Below are 13337 nucleotides of genomic sequence, written 5' to 3' on the forward strand. Positions count from 1 at the left end.
CCCACAGTTGATGATGTGTGTGTCAGAGCAAAAACCAAACCATGAGGTAGAAGGAATTGTCCACAGAGCTCCGAGACAGGATTGTGTCGAGGCACAGATCTGGGGAAAATATATGGCAGCATTGAAGGTCCCCAAGAACATAGTTTCCACCATCATTCTTAATTGGAAGAAGTTTGGAACCACCAAGACTCTTCCTAGAGCTGGCCACCCGGCCAAACTGAGCAATCGGGGGAGAAGGGCCTTGGTCAGGGAGGTGACCAAGAACCCGATGGTCACTCTGACAGAGCTCCAGAGTTCCTCTGTGGACTTTCCAGAAGGACAACCATCTCTGCAGTACTCTACCAATCAGGCCTTTGTCCAGCCACTCCTCAGTAAAAGGCACATGACAGCTCACTTGGAGTTTGCCAAAAGGCACCTAAAGGACTCTCAGACCATGAGAAACAAGGTTTTCTGGTCTGATGAAACCAAGATTGAACTCTTTGGCCTGAATGCCAAGCTTCACGTCTGGAGGAATCCTGGCACCATCCCTACATTGAAGCATGTGGTGACAGCATCATGCTGTGGGGATGTTTTTCAGTGACAGGGACTGGGAGACCAGTCAGGATCGAGGTAAAGATGAATGAAGCAAAGTACAGAGAGATCCTTAATGAAAACCTGCTCCAGAGCGCTCAGGACCTCAGACTGGGGTGACGGTTCACCTTCCAACAGGACAACAACCCTAAGCACACAGCCAAAACAACCTAGGAGTGGCTTCGGGACGAGTCTCTGAATGTCCTTGAGTGGCCGAGCCAGAGCCCGGACTTGAACCCGATCGGACATCTCTGGAGAAACCTGAAAATAGCTGTGCAGCGACGCTCCCAATCCAACCTGACAGAGCTTGAGAGGATCTGCAGAGAACAATGGGAGAAACTCCCCAAATACAGGTGTTCCAAGCTTATAGCGTCATTCCCAAGAAGACTCTAGGTTTTAATCGCTGCCAAAGGTGCTTCAACAAAGTACTGAGTAAAGGGTCTGAATGCTTATGTAAATGTGATATTTCAATTTTTAATTTTTAATACATTTGCAAGCATTTCTAAAAACCTGTTTTTGCTTTGTCATTATGGGATGTTGTGTGTAGATTGATGAGGAATGAGGAAACATTTTTAAGCCGTTTTTGAATTAAGGCTGTAACGTAACAAAATGTGGAAAAAGTAACGTGGTCTGAATACCTTCCGAATGCAATGTATGTACAAGTGTGTGTATGTGCGCGTGTGTGTATGGACTCTTCTACGGTGCCGTAGTCATCATTATAATATGATGCCATGATCAAAGGGCAGCAGATGTCAGGTAAAGCCGGGACAATTTTGTTTAGCACCTCTTATGCATCGTTCAGACAGACATCCTACTCTTGATAATATAACTAACTTAAAGCAGTTATCAATGTTATCATCTGAAGGACTTTTGACAATGTGATTTTTCTCCTATCTGGTCTTTGGGAAGTCTCTAGCAAGCTGGAGGTTTGTCAGTGCCCCTATCTGCACTGGGATGTTGCATTGGGATGTTGTTACTGCGTTATTATTGGATGTTGTGTCTTTATATTGTTCAAGGATGACTTTCTTTCCTCCAAGGGAAATTCCCATGCCAACGCCCCGTGATGTCACATAATCACAAGGGTTCATCTCGTACAGTGTGTGTTTTAGTGTGCGTGTGCCTGTATTTTAGTAGGTTGTTAAGGGATTCTGAGTCTCTTTTATTGGCAAGTACTGCATGACGAAGATGGCAGGGTAAAGATACTCATGACGTCTGAGTTTAATAAGGAACCAGAGAGAACTCTTTTTATTCACACTTAGAATATCAATTAGTAGGCTATTGATGTATATTAATCTACAACAAATTTCACAGTATGTGTTTCCAAACTGGTATATAAGGACACTCGATATTCAAAAGCTTTGGGCCAAGCTTTGGAATATTTATACTTTTTTAATATCAAACGACCTTCCTTTGTTCATAATGAGAATATCATAAGTGGTACTCTGAGAGAGGCATGAGAGCATTTCTAGTGCATAGTTAATTTGAGGATGTGGTAATATTCAATACAGCAGGGGATTGAAAATCTAAGCAGGGCTTTGACCTTATATAATATAAGGGTCCTATTGCAGCGAACATTGGCCAGTGCACTAACACAAGGTAATCTCTCGTTAAAACATCAATACGTGGAAAAATCACCCACACAGCTGATCTCAGCTGCACTACTTTTTGGTGTTGCCTATTCTTATTATATTTTCTAGTTTCCAATTTATGTAATCCATTAATTACATCTTGTCTTTAAAAATAAAGTTAGAGAGCTGCTTATTCTCTATGTTGGTTAGGTCGGGGTGTGATTAAGGGTGGGTTATCTAGGGGAATTGTATGTCTATGTTGGCCTGGTGTGGTTCCCAATCAGAGGCAGCTGTTTATCGTTGTCTCTGATTGGGGATCATATTTAGGTAGCCATTTCCCCATTGTGCTTTGTGGGATCTTGTCTATGTATAGTTGCCTGTGAGCATTAGATTTAGCTTCACGTTTCGTTTGTTCGCTTTATTGTTTTGTTCTTTGAGTTTTCTCTTCCTAATAAAAGGGATGGAAACATATTACGCTGCATCTTGGTCCAATCATTATGACGATCGTGACAGATGGACGGAAGCTGTAGGAGGACAGGCTCATTGTAATGGCTGGGATGGAATAAATGGAACGGTATCAAACACATCAAACATATGCAAACAAAACGTTTCCATTTATTCCATTCCAGCTATTACAAGGAGACCTTCCTCCCATAGCGCCTCCCACCAGCCTCCACTGATACAGAGGTATCAACATTTCCAGACAATCTTACTCACACTACAGCAACGGTGCTGGAAGTCATTCTCTTCACCTTGTTACCACCTTGTTACCTGCTCCACTCGGCTGATACAGCAGAGCAGCAGGGTGCAGTGTTTTGGCATCTCTTTGTCCCTCACTGAGTCATCCCTATATCCTCGCTGGGAAATGTCAGCTGGTATCTTGCTAAGGTCCGATCTGGCCAGTCCACCCGGTAAATGATCTGATGGATTCAGCTCTATACCTCTAATGATCAACACCACACTTTCACCGCCATCTCCCTCGTGTCTCTGGTGACCGGGCACACTGCTCTGTAAAAACTCCACGAGTCATAAATGCCATTCAGACAGACAAGCTACAAATAGAGAAATGAGGGGGAATGGTGATTAGAACGACAGGGGATTTTGAATGTGACTGAGCTGAAGGAGAGAGGAAGATGAGAGAGACAGGAGTGGAGAGTTAGAGAGAGAGAGACTGTCTAACATAAAAACAGGGGAAACACAGTGACAACCCACTGGGCACAGACATAATTTCAACATTTAGTTTTGATTTGGTTGAGTTGTCACCTAATGTGAATTCAATGGGAAATCAACAAAATCTGTCACCATGTCATTGGATTTAGGTTAAAAGTTGGATGAAAAAAACATGAAATTCCCTAACATTGATGACTCAGTTTTCCATGTTGATTCAACATCATCAATCTCTCCTTGTCCCAGTCTGTAATCCCAACATGTTTCAATCTGACCACCATTGTCCCTGTTCCCAAGAACTCCAAGGTAAGGTAACCTGCCTAAATTACTATAGCCCTGTAGCACACACATCTGTAATTAAGAAGTGCTTTAAAAGGCTGGTCAAGAAACACATCAACACCATCCTCCTAGACACCCTGGACTCACTCCAATTTGCCTACCGTTCCCACAGATCCACAGATGACACAATCTCTATTGCACATCACAATGCCCTTTCCCACCTGGACAAGAGGGGAAATAACTATGTGAGAATGCTGTTCATAGACTACTGCTCAGCGTTCAACACCATAGTCCCCTCAGCTGGGGACCCTGAGACTGAACACCTCTCTCTGCAACTGGATCCTGGACTTCCTGACGGGCGGGTCCCAGGTGGTGATGGTAGGCCACTTTCAGGGGTGCGGTGGGGCCTTTCGATCTGTCGAGTTAAGTGGGGCCTTTCGAGCTGTTTTGGTTCCTGCTCAAAGGGAATAATACTCTGCCATCTCCCTCAGAACATTAAAACGTGTTGTATCCTTCACCAGCTCATATCTGTGTGAAGCTGGAATCAGCATTGCTCTTGTCTGCATTAAAACCAAATATCAAACCAGGTTGATTGTGACAGCAGAGATGAGATGCACACTGTTGATCACAGCCCCTGACTTCGAGAAGCTCTGACGTGACATGCATCAAGCATACCCATCTCATTAGTGGTGGTGAGATAATGATGCTTTCAAGACAACTGGAAACTCTAGGTCAAATCATGACATCAGTGATCTTTAGCTCGGAAAGTCTGCGCTTTAGAAAGAGGCCAGAGTTCCCGACTTGAAATTGGATGACTGTTCAAATCGATTTTTCCCAGTCGGAGTTAGTTTTTTCCCCAAGTTCCAGTTGTCTTGAACGCACTGAAGTCGGAAGTCAGAGATTTACGAGTTCCCAGTTTCCAGTTGTTTTGAACGTAACAGAGACATTATGTCAGACACATTTGCAAATGACTGTCATAGCCCCACATTAAAAAAGTAAACATTGGTTGTTAATTACATAATGGTTTTCACATAGTTGGTGGCGCTAGAATTTTCGCATATCAATATGGGATCGTGGACTAAAAAAAGTTTGGGAACCCCTTGCCTACAGGGTGGAGGTCAGAGACTTGGCAATGTGGAGCCATGACAACAACCTCTCCCTCAACGTCAGTAAGACCAAGGAGCTGATCGTGGACTACAGGAGAAAGAGGGGAGAGAACGCCCCCATCCACATCGATGGGGCTGTAGTGGAACGGGTCAAGAGCTTCAAGTTCCTTGGCGTCCACATCACTACAGACTTAACATGGTCCAGACACACCCGCACAGTTGTAAAGAGCAGCACCTCTTCCCACTCAGGAGGCTGAAATTGGCCCTCGGATCCTCAGAAGGTTCTACAGCTGCACCATCATGAGAATCTTGACTGGATGCATCACTGATTGGTATGGCAAATGCACTGCCCTCGACCACAAAGCGTTACCCAGGACATCACTGGGGCCGAGCTCCCTGCCATCCAGGACCTCTATCAGGCGGTGTCAGAGGAAGGCCCGAAGAATTGCCGAAGACTTCAGCCACCCAAGCCTAGACAGTTAAATTTGCTACCATCCGCCAAAGCATCAGATCTCAGACTAACAGGCTCCGAAACAGCTTCTACCCCAAGCCATAAGACTGCTAAATAGTTAATGAAATGGTTACACGGACTATCTGCATTGACAATATCTTGCACTGACTCTATGCACACTTACAAGACTATACAGTACTGTATATACTGTACACACTCACACACACTACACTGACACAAAACCCATACACATTCACATATACTACATACTGTACATACGCATACGCACACACACACACACACACACACATAACACACACGAATACCGACACAACACACACACATCTCCACACAATTGTACACTCATCATATGCTGCTGCTACTCTGTTCTTTCTTCTTACTCTTATTATTATCTATCCTGATGCCTAGTCACTTTACCGTGACTTTATGTACATATCTACCTCAAATACCTCGTACCCCAGCACATTGATCTGGTACTGGTACTCCCTGTGTTACTATTTTAATATTTGTTGGGAAGGGCTCATAAGCATGGTAAAGTCGACACCAGTTGTATTCGGGGCACGTAACACATTTGTCTTTTTGATTTTGATCAGATTACATTTTCTGTTGAAGAAAATGACGTGAAAACAACATTGATTCAACCAGTTTTTGCCCAGTGGGAAGAGACTTGAAGGTGACTAGTTGATTGTTTTGGGTTGAGAAGAGTGGAAAAATAGGAAGAGGAAAATGAAAAACAGAGTGGCTTTCAGACAACAAAGTTTGAGAGAGACATCCTTTCAAGATGGCTTCTGAAATGACAATCTTAAAGGGAAGCAAGTGGTGCAGAAAAGAGGGAGGGGTGTAAAGAGTGAGAGAGAGAGAATAAATCATGGATAGAGATTCCTGTAATGGTTGGTGGATTTGTAGATTTGTTTGTGTGTGCGTGCCTATGTGAGTGAGTGTGGCTGCAGGGCAGGCCAATTGCTGATTATGCAGCATGGATTGATGACTCTCCGACAGATGTGCTTCTAATGCATCTGTTTTCTCCTGCTTTTCCGCTGTTAATTCCGCTCCTATTACTTTTGGCCACGTGGAATTAAATGGCGGGAATAATTGGTGTGTCAGTGTCTCAGCCGCTGTTCCCTGCTGTGACCATGCATTACCATCATATTAGTACTGTGTGTGTGTGTGTTTGTGCGAGTGCGCGTTTTTGATATTCTCTTCATATTAATCTGTTCCACGTGACATGCTTCCATCAGACTGAAAGGTCTTCATTATAGCATGTTTTTGCATGAGGACATTCTACAAGAAAATTCTCGAAGCAATCAACCTTTAATTATTCTGCCAGGTTAAGAACAATTGGACTCAGTGTTGTCCAGAAAAGTGTTTTACTCACATACGTTGCGTAACTGAGAGGAAAATGAATAGAAGAATCTGAAACGTCACAACACAGTGAACCACACCCAATATACAGAGGCAGCAACAACAAGAACATCAGTTGAGTCGTTTGTAAAGCGACACATCCCAGCAGTCTAGGTTGGGTCTGGACAAGACAAGACTAGATTTGAGAAGGTCACTGCACCTCTATTGGATGCTCTGTAGTTTTGTGTTACCGTTACCTTCTTGTTTCTCTCACTCTCTCTTCTTCCTGTTGTGTCTTGTAGCCTGTCTGATTAAACTATTTGTGTTCGGTCTTTTCAGAACGCCGAGGCCAGCTATGACTTCAGTAGCAATGACCCGTACCCATACCCCCGCTACACTGACGACTGGTTTAACAGGTAAAAACCAGCTGGCCAGCCCCTCGCCCCTCTAAAGTAATCTGCCCCATAAGAATTCATCACACAGTTATAGTTTTATTACTGTTTTTCCATTTGTGTGTGTGTTTGTGTGTGTGTGTGTGCGCTACCTGTTAGTGTATTAAATTATATGTGTGTGAATGTGTATACTTGTGTGGGCATGTGTGTGCTACCTGTCAGGACCCGGTGCGAGAAACAGTCACTAATAATTGGCAGAACCCAGAAGATGAGGCAGACACAGCAGTACTAGAGATGGTGGTTTAATAAAAAATAGATATCTTCCAAAATACAAAAGAAAATCCACAAAGTGGTAAAAACAGCAAGGGAAAAAACAAACCTCAAAAGATCAATCCAAAAATACACGAGAACAAAACCAGCGAACCTCTGGAAAATTCAACAAGAGAAAAATGTTCACAAAGGCTGGGGCTGGGTGCTAACATACAAACACTGAGCAAGGAACTGAGGAACACACAGGGTTAAATACTAACAAGGGAATGACTTACAGGTGCAAACAATAATTAGGGCAAGAAAAAACAAAAGGTACAAAAAAGGTGCAAGGGGGACATCTAGTGAACAAAACCTGAACAGTCCTGGCCAAAACCTGACACTACCTGTCAGTGTATTCAATTGTGTGTGTGTGTGTGTGTGTGTGTGTGTGTGTGTGTGTGTGTGTGTGTGTGTGTGTGTGTGTGTGTGTGTGTGTGTGTGTGTGTGTGTGTGTGTGTGTGTGTGTGTGTGTGTGTGTGTGTGTGTGTGTGTGTGTGTGTGTGTGTGTGTGTGTATACGTGTGGGAATGCATGAATCTGTGTTTGCAGAGGAGTGAGGCAGAGGAGTGAGTTTGAGCTTAGTGTCTGATAAACTCTGTTCTCCTTGGCTTGGCCATGGTATAGCAAGTCCCCTTGTCTGTATTGATTTTGTGCTTCCCTTAACCAGCACAAAAACACCCTGTGGCTTACTGCACTAGCATCGAATAGTCCCCGCGATATGCAACTTTTCAGGGAAGTCAGGAACCAATACACACAGTCAGTTAGGAAAGCAAGGCTAGCTTTTTCAAACAGAAATTTGCATCCTGCAGCACTAATTCCAAAAGGTTTTGGAACACTGTAAAGTCCATGGAGAATAAGAGTACCTCCTCCCAGCTGCCCACTGCACTGAGACTAGGAAACAGTGTCACCACTGATAAATCCATGATAATCGAGAATTTCAATAAGCATTTCTCTACGGCTGGCCCGGCCAACAGCTCTGCACCCCCCGCAACAACTGGCCCAAGCCCCCCCAGCTTCTCCTTCACCCAAATCCAGACATCTGATGTTCTGAAAGAGCTGCAAAATCCGGATCCCTACAAATCAGCTGGACTAGACAATATGGACCCTCTCTTCCTAAATTTATCTGCTGCCATTGTTGCAACCCCGATTACTAGTCTGTTCAACCTCTTTTTTGTATCGTCTGAGATTCCTAAAGATTGGAAAGCGGCCGCGGTCATCCCCCTCTTCAAAGGGGGAGACACTCTAGACCCAAACTGTTACAGACTTATATCTATCCTGCCCTGCCTTTCTAAAGTCTTTTAAAACCAAGTGAATTAACAGACCACCGACCATTTCGAATTCCACTGTACCTTCTCCGCTATGCAATCTGGTTTCCTAACTGGTCACAGGTGCACCTCAGCCACACTCAAGGTCCTAAACGATATCATAACCGCCATCGATAAAAGACCTGGCCAAGGCTTTCGACTCTGTCAATCACCGTATTCTTATCGGCAGACTGAACAGCCTTGGTTTCTCTAATGACTGCCTCGCCTGGTTCACTAACTACTTCTCAGATAGAGTTCAGTGTGTCAAATCGGAGGGCCTGTTGTCCGGACCTCTGGCAGTCTCTATGGGGGTGCCACAGGGTTCAATTCTCGGGCTGACTCTTTTCTCTGTATATATCAATGATGTTTCTCTTGCTGCGGGGTGATTCTTTGATCCACCTCTACGCAGACGACGCCATTCTGTATAAATCTGGCCTGTTTTTGTACACTGTGTTAACAAACCTCCAAACGAGCTTCAGCGCCATACAACACTCCTTCCGTGGCCTCCAACTGCTCTTAAATGCTAGTAAAACTAAATGCATGCTCTTCAACCGATCGCTGCCCGCACCTGCCCGCCCGACTAGCATCACTACTCTGGACGGTTCTGACTTAGAATATGTGGACAACTACAAACACCTAGGTGTCTGGTTAGACTGTAAACTCTCCTTCCAGACTCACATTAAGCATCTCCAATCCAAAATTAAATCTAGAATCGGCTTCCTATTTCGCAACAAAGCCTCCTTCACTCATGCTGCCAAACTTACCCTCATAAAACTGACTAGCAGGTATTTTCCACTCGTCATCCCCAAAGCCAACACCTCACTAACTTTAAGTGTCAGCTGTCAGAGCAGCTTACCGATCACTGCAGCTGTACACAGCCCATCTGTAAATAACCCATCCAACCAACTACCTACCTCATCCCCATATTTGTTTTTGTTTTTCTGCTCTTTTGCACACCAGTATTTGTACTTGCACATCCTCATCATCACACTCCAGTGTAATTTGTAATAAATTGTAATTAATTCGCCACTATTGGCCTATTTATTGCCTTACCTCCTTCCTTCATTTGCACACACTGTATACAGCTATTCTATTGTGTTATTGACTGTACGTTTGTTTATCCCATGTGTAACTATGTGTTGTTGTTTTTGCAGCACTGCTTTGCTTTATCTTGGCCAGGTCGCAGTTGGTAATGAGAACTTGTTCTCAACTGGCCTACCTCGTTAAATAAAGGTGAAATAAAAATAATATATAAAAGAATCTCGCCACGTCATTAATATCTTTGGGCACTCATAGCTGCTGCATTACTGCAGTCCACAACATATACCGCCCAGACTAGTTATTAAGGAGATATATCATGGGAGGTAGGTACTGTGGGTTAGAAGATATTGTGTGTTGCATTTTATTCCTGCATATCTGTATGAGTGGAAGTGAAGATTGGCTGATAAATTATGGATTAATTTAGTTTGATAGCTTGCCATCTGTAGAATATTTAGACACAGTTTAAATGTACTCTTTATTTGGATGAGTAGGCAACCTTACATTCCAGTGATGTAAATCTACCTAGACAATGCACTCTGTGAGATCTTCTATAGGTATGAGAGATACATAGAGATACGGTGGCTAGATTGGCATTTGTCCACTCTCTCCTGTCTGCAGTGCTCACAGGGGCGACCTTATGTCCGATAGCGTCGTATCTTTCTCCCATCGCCAACTCAGACTTCATGACCCACTGCTGCCGAGGGCACCTCAAGGACTAGACGATTAAACATAGAGAACACCATCCACCGTCACTGCTCTCCTCTCTGTGTGTGTGGTGTAGCGTCGCCGCTGCTGAATTAGTGCAGTGCAGGACTCGGTGGCTAATTAGCTGTTTGTTTATAAATAGCAGACTTTCTGTGGCAAAGCATGCTGGGAAAGCCGAGAGGGCTCACTGCAGCTACCCTGTGGGAAGCCCCCACACACACAAACACACAGACACATAGGCATGTGCACACACACACAACGCAAGTTTGCCTTCGTATGACCTTTTAAAATGCCATCTCCTCAACCAACCATTGGATTTGAATGCAAATCGGAGATTCTACCAATTTCTTAATCTTCTTTCGAATGAATGTGGTAGGAAATGTTGAAGCTAATGTTATCCAGGTGGCGCAATGGGCTGATTCCTCATTCTAATTCTTATTGATTTGTGCCCCAAAATGCCATGGCGCGTCTTCCAACCGGTAATCCTATTCCGGATAGACATAATAGGTTTACACAGAAGTCACAAAGTCTACAATAGGTGGTTAAAGACCTGGTACATTGACCTAATACATCGATTCCCAATATGTTTTCCAACTTTAGCCCGTTCCCCAATCTATCTGTGTGTTTCTGTGTGTAGTCATGGAACAAGGTGTGCTGGTGAGGTGTCTGCAGCAGCCAACAACAACATCTGCGGAGTGGGAGTGGCCTACAACTCTAAGGTGGCAGGTATGTAGACTACTCTAATACTGTGGTAAATAACAGCTGGCTTGGATGTAAAAGTACTAGTGATCACAGTCATTTTTGAAAACTTGTAAAAGTGGCAGTCATAATGACCGGTGCAAAACATATGGTGGAAGGAAACGTTCTCTCGTTCACACCTATCCAATGCTTTTTAACTTTAGTAGTAGATGTAAGAAGAATCAAGTTGGCTACATAGCCATTTCTTCCGCCCTTGTAGCTAGTGATAGCTGGTGACAGTGATCAAAGATTATCTACACAGAGGATACCAAACATTAGGAACACCTTCCTAATATTGAGTTGCACCTTCCCCTTTTGCCCTCAGAACAGCCTCAATTCGTCGGGGCATGGACTCTACAAGGTGTCGAAAGCATTGCACAAGGATGCTGGCCAATGTTGACTCTAATGCTTCCCACAGTTGTGTCAAGCCTTGCACCTACTACCATACCACCTTCTGAATGGCACACATACACAACCAATGTCTCAATTTTCTAAAGGCTTAAAAATCCTTCTTTAACCTGTCACCTCACCATCATCTGTACTGATTGAAGTGGATTTAACAAGTGACATCACTAAGGGACCATAGCATTCACCTGGATTCACCTGGTCAGTCTATGTCATGGAAAGAGCAGGTGTCCTTGATGTTTTGTAACATCAGTGTATATACTGACAAGATACTGGACTTACTGCTCTAACAATGGGAATAAATGTCTGCAGGCTGAAGCAAAATGACTACAACATCGATAAAGACAATTCCATGCTTCCTCTGCTTATTGAGTTCACCCTATGATTTGGCTCTATAGAGTACAATAAAATAACTTTTCGTGATTTGATTTGTCCTCTATTGTCCAGAACCTGGCATCAGTTCAGTTCGTCGTCTAGTGTATCTACAAACTGGCAACACTTTGGTTTGTGTGGAATTACAATTTCCAGTGGAGAGACAACTTCATCATTATGTTGTTATTATAACCTTAAATTCATACATTTCCATAAAGGTTGAAAGGAGAAAGGAAAGCACCCTTATGAAGGCTTTGATGTTAAAATGTATTGTTTTGGAGATTTCATTATGTTAACATCACTTTTCCTCCAAATAGATGAATCAAGTGTGGCTGAATATGTTTTGTACAGTGAAGGCTCCTCAGAGGAGGAAGGGGAGGACCATCCTACTCAGTGAATTTCATAAAAATAAAAATAGATAAAACTATACTAAATATATTCACGTCACCAAATAACTAATTAAAACACACTGTTTTGCAATGAAGATCTGCAGTAGCCTCAACAACACTCTCTGGGGTAGCACCATGGTGTAGCCGGAGGACAGCTAGCTTCCGTCCTCCTCTGGATACATTGGCTTCAATACAACACCTAGGAGGCTCCTGGTTCTCTCCCCCTTCCATAGACTTACACAGTAATTATGACGACTTCCGGAGGACGTCCGTCAACCTATCAGAACTGAAATGTTGTCCACTCAATCAAAGGATCAGATAATTAAACTAGTGCTGAAAGCATAAGCTACAGCTAGCTAGCACCGCAGTGCATACAATGTGGTGAGTAGTTGACTCAAAGAGAGGGAAAGACAATAGTTGGTCATTTTTTAACAAACGTATTTATTTAAAAAAATGTAGGAGAAGCCACAGAGAGAGAGACAGAGACAGAGAGAGAGCTATATTTTGTTGTATTTTTTTAACTTTCACTTACTTAGCTAGCTAATGCAGCTAGCTAACTTATCCTACTCAAACACCTGGCTCAAACAGAGAGGATTGCTATTTATGTTAGCTATGTTAGTTATTGTAATTATTATAGTCATGCCATAAACAAGATTCCCAGCTAGCACATAACTTTCTGAGAACCATATATTACTTAGAGCTTGATGAGAGTGTGGTTGTCTTATGGTTATATTGCATACAACCTTCCAACAACTTTGTGGGAATGGTGCAGGATAGTTGCTTGACTTTGGGGCATTTTCAGCACATTTTTGGAACCTTACAAAAAAACATTATTTTCTTGGTATTTCATTACGTTTCCTAAAAGGTCAAACATGGTTACATTTCATTTCAATGTTGATAACTTATAATTTCCATTCTCAGAGTGTTAATAAAACCTCCCAGGAAGACTTTCAAGGAACCATAATACACGAACCTCCCTGCAAACTAAAAAGAAACATTCTCAGAACGTTTAAAAAACATTCAGATTTACCAGTCAGGAAACGTATTGTTTGTTCCCACAACCAATTTGAAACCAAAAACAGGAACCAAATGTGCTAGCTGGGAATATTCAGTCAACAGTGGCTTAGAATTGTATTAGTGTGTACCTGTCTCTCCACACCTGCCTACTGTTCTCCTCCTC

At 43.2% G+C, this 13337-nt stretch overlaps 1 protein-coding gene across 1 annotated transcript in view; it reads left to right on the top strand.

Annotated features, from left to right (window-relative positions):
• pcsk2 (proprotein convertase subtilisin/kexin type 2) overlaps positions 1-13337 on the top strand; it is a 74098-nt gene that overhangs the window by 23880 nt on the left and 36881 nt on the right. Inside the window, exons 6-7 of the mRNA XM_071380554.1 lie at positions 6843-6919; positions 10891-10979. Of these exons, the coding sequence (XP_071236655.1) occupies positions 6843-6919; positions 10891-10979 (166 nt within the window). The remainder of the gene's footprint in view (positions 1-6842; positions 6920-10890; positions 10980-13337) is intronic.

Source organism: Salvelinus alpinus, chromosome 32 (genome assembly GCF_045679555.1).
Source record: "Salvelinus alpinus chromosome 32, SLU_Salpinus.1, whole genome shotgun sequence".
In the NCBI taxonomy this organism is placed as follows: Eukaryota; Metazoa; Chordata; class Actinopteri; order Salmoniformes; family Salmonidae; genus Salvelinus; species Salvelinus alpinus.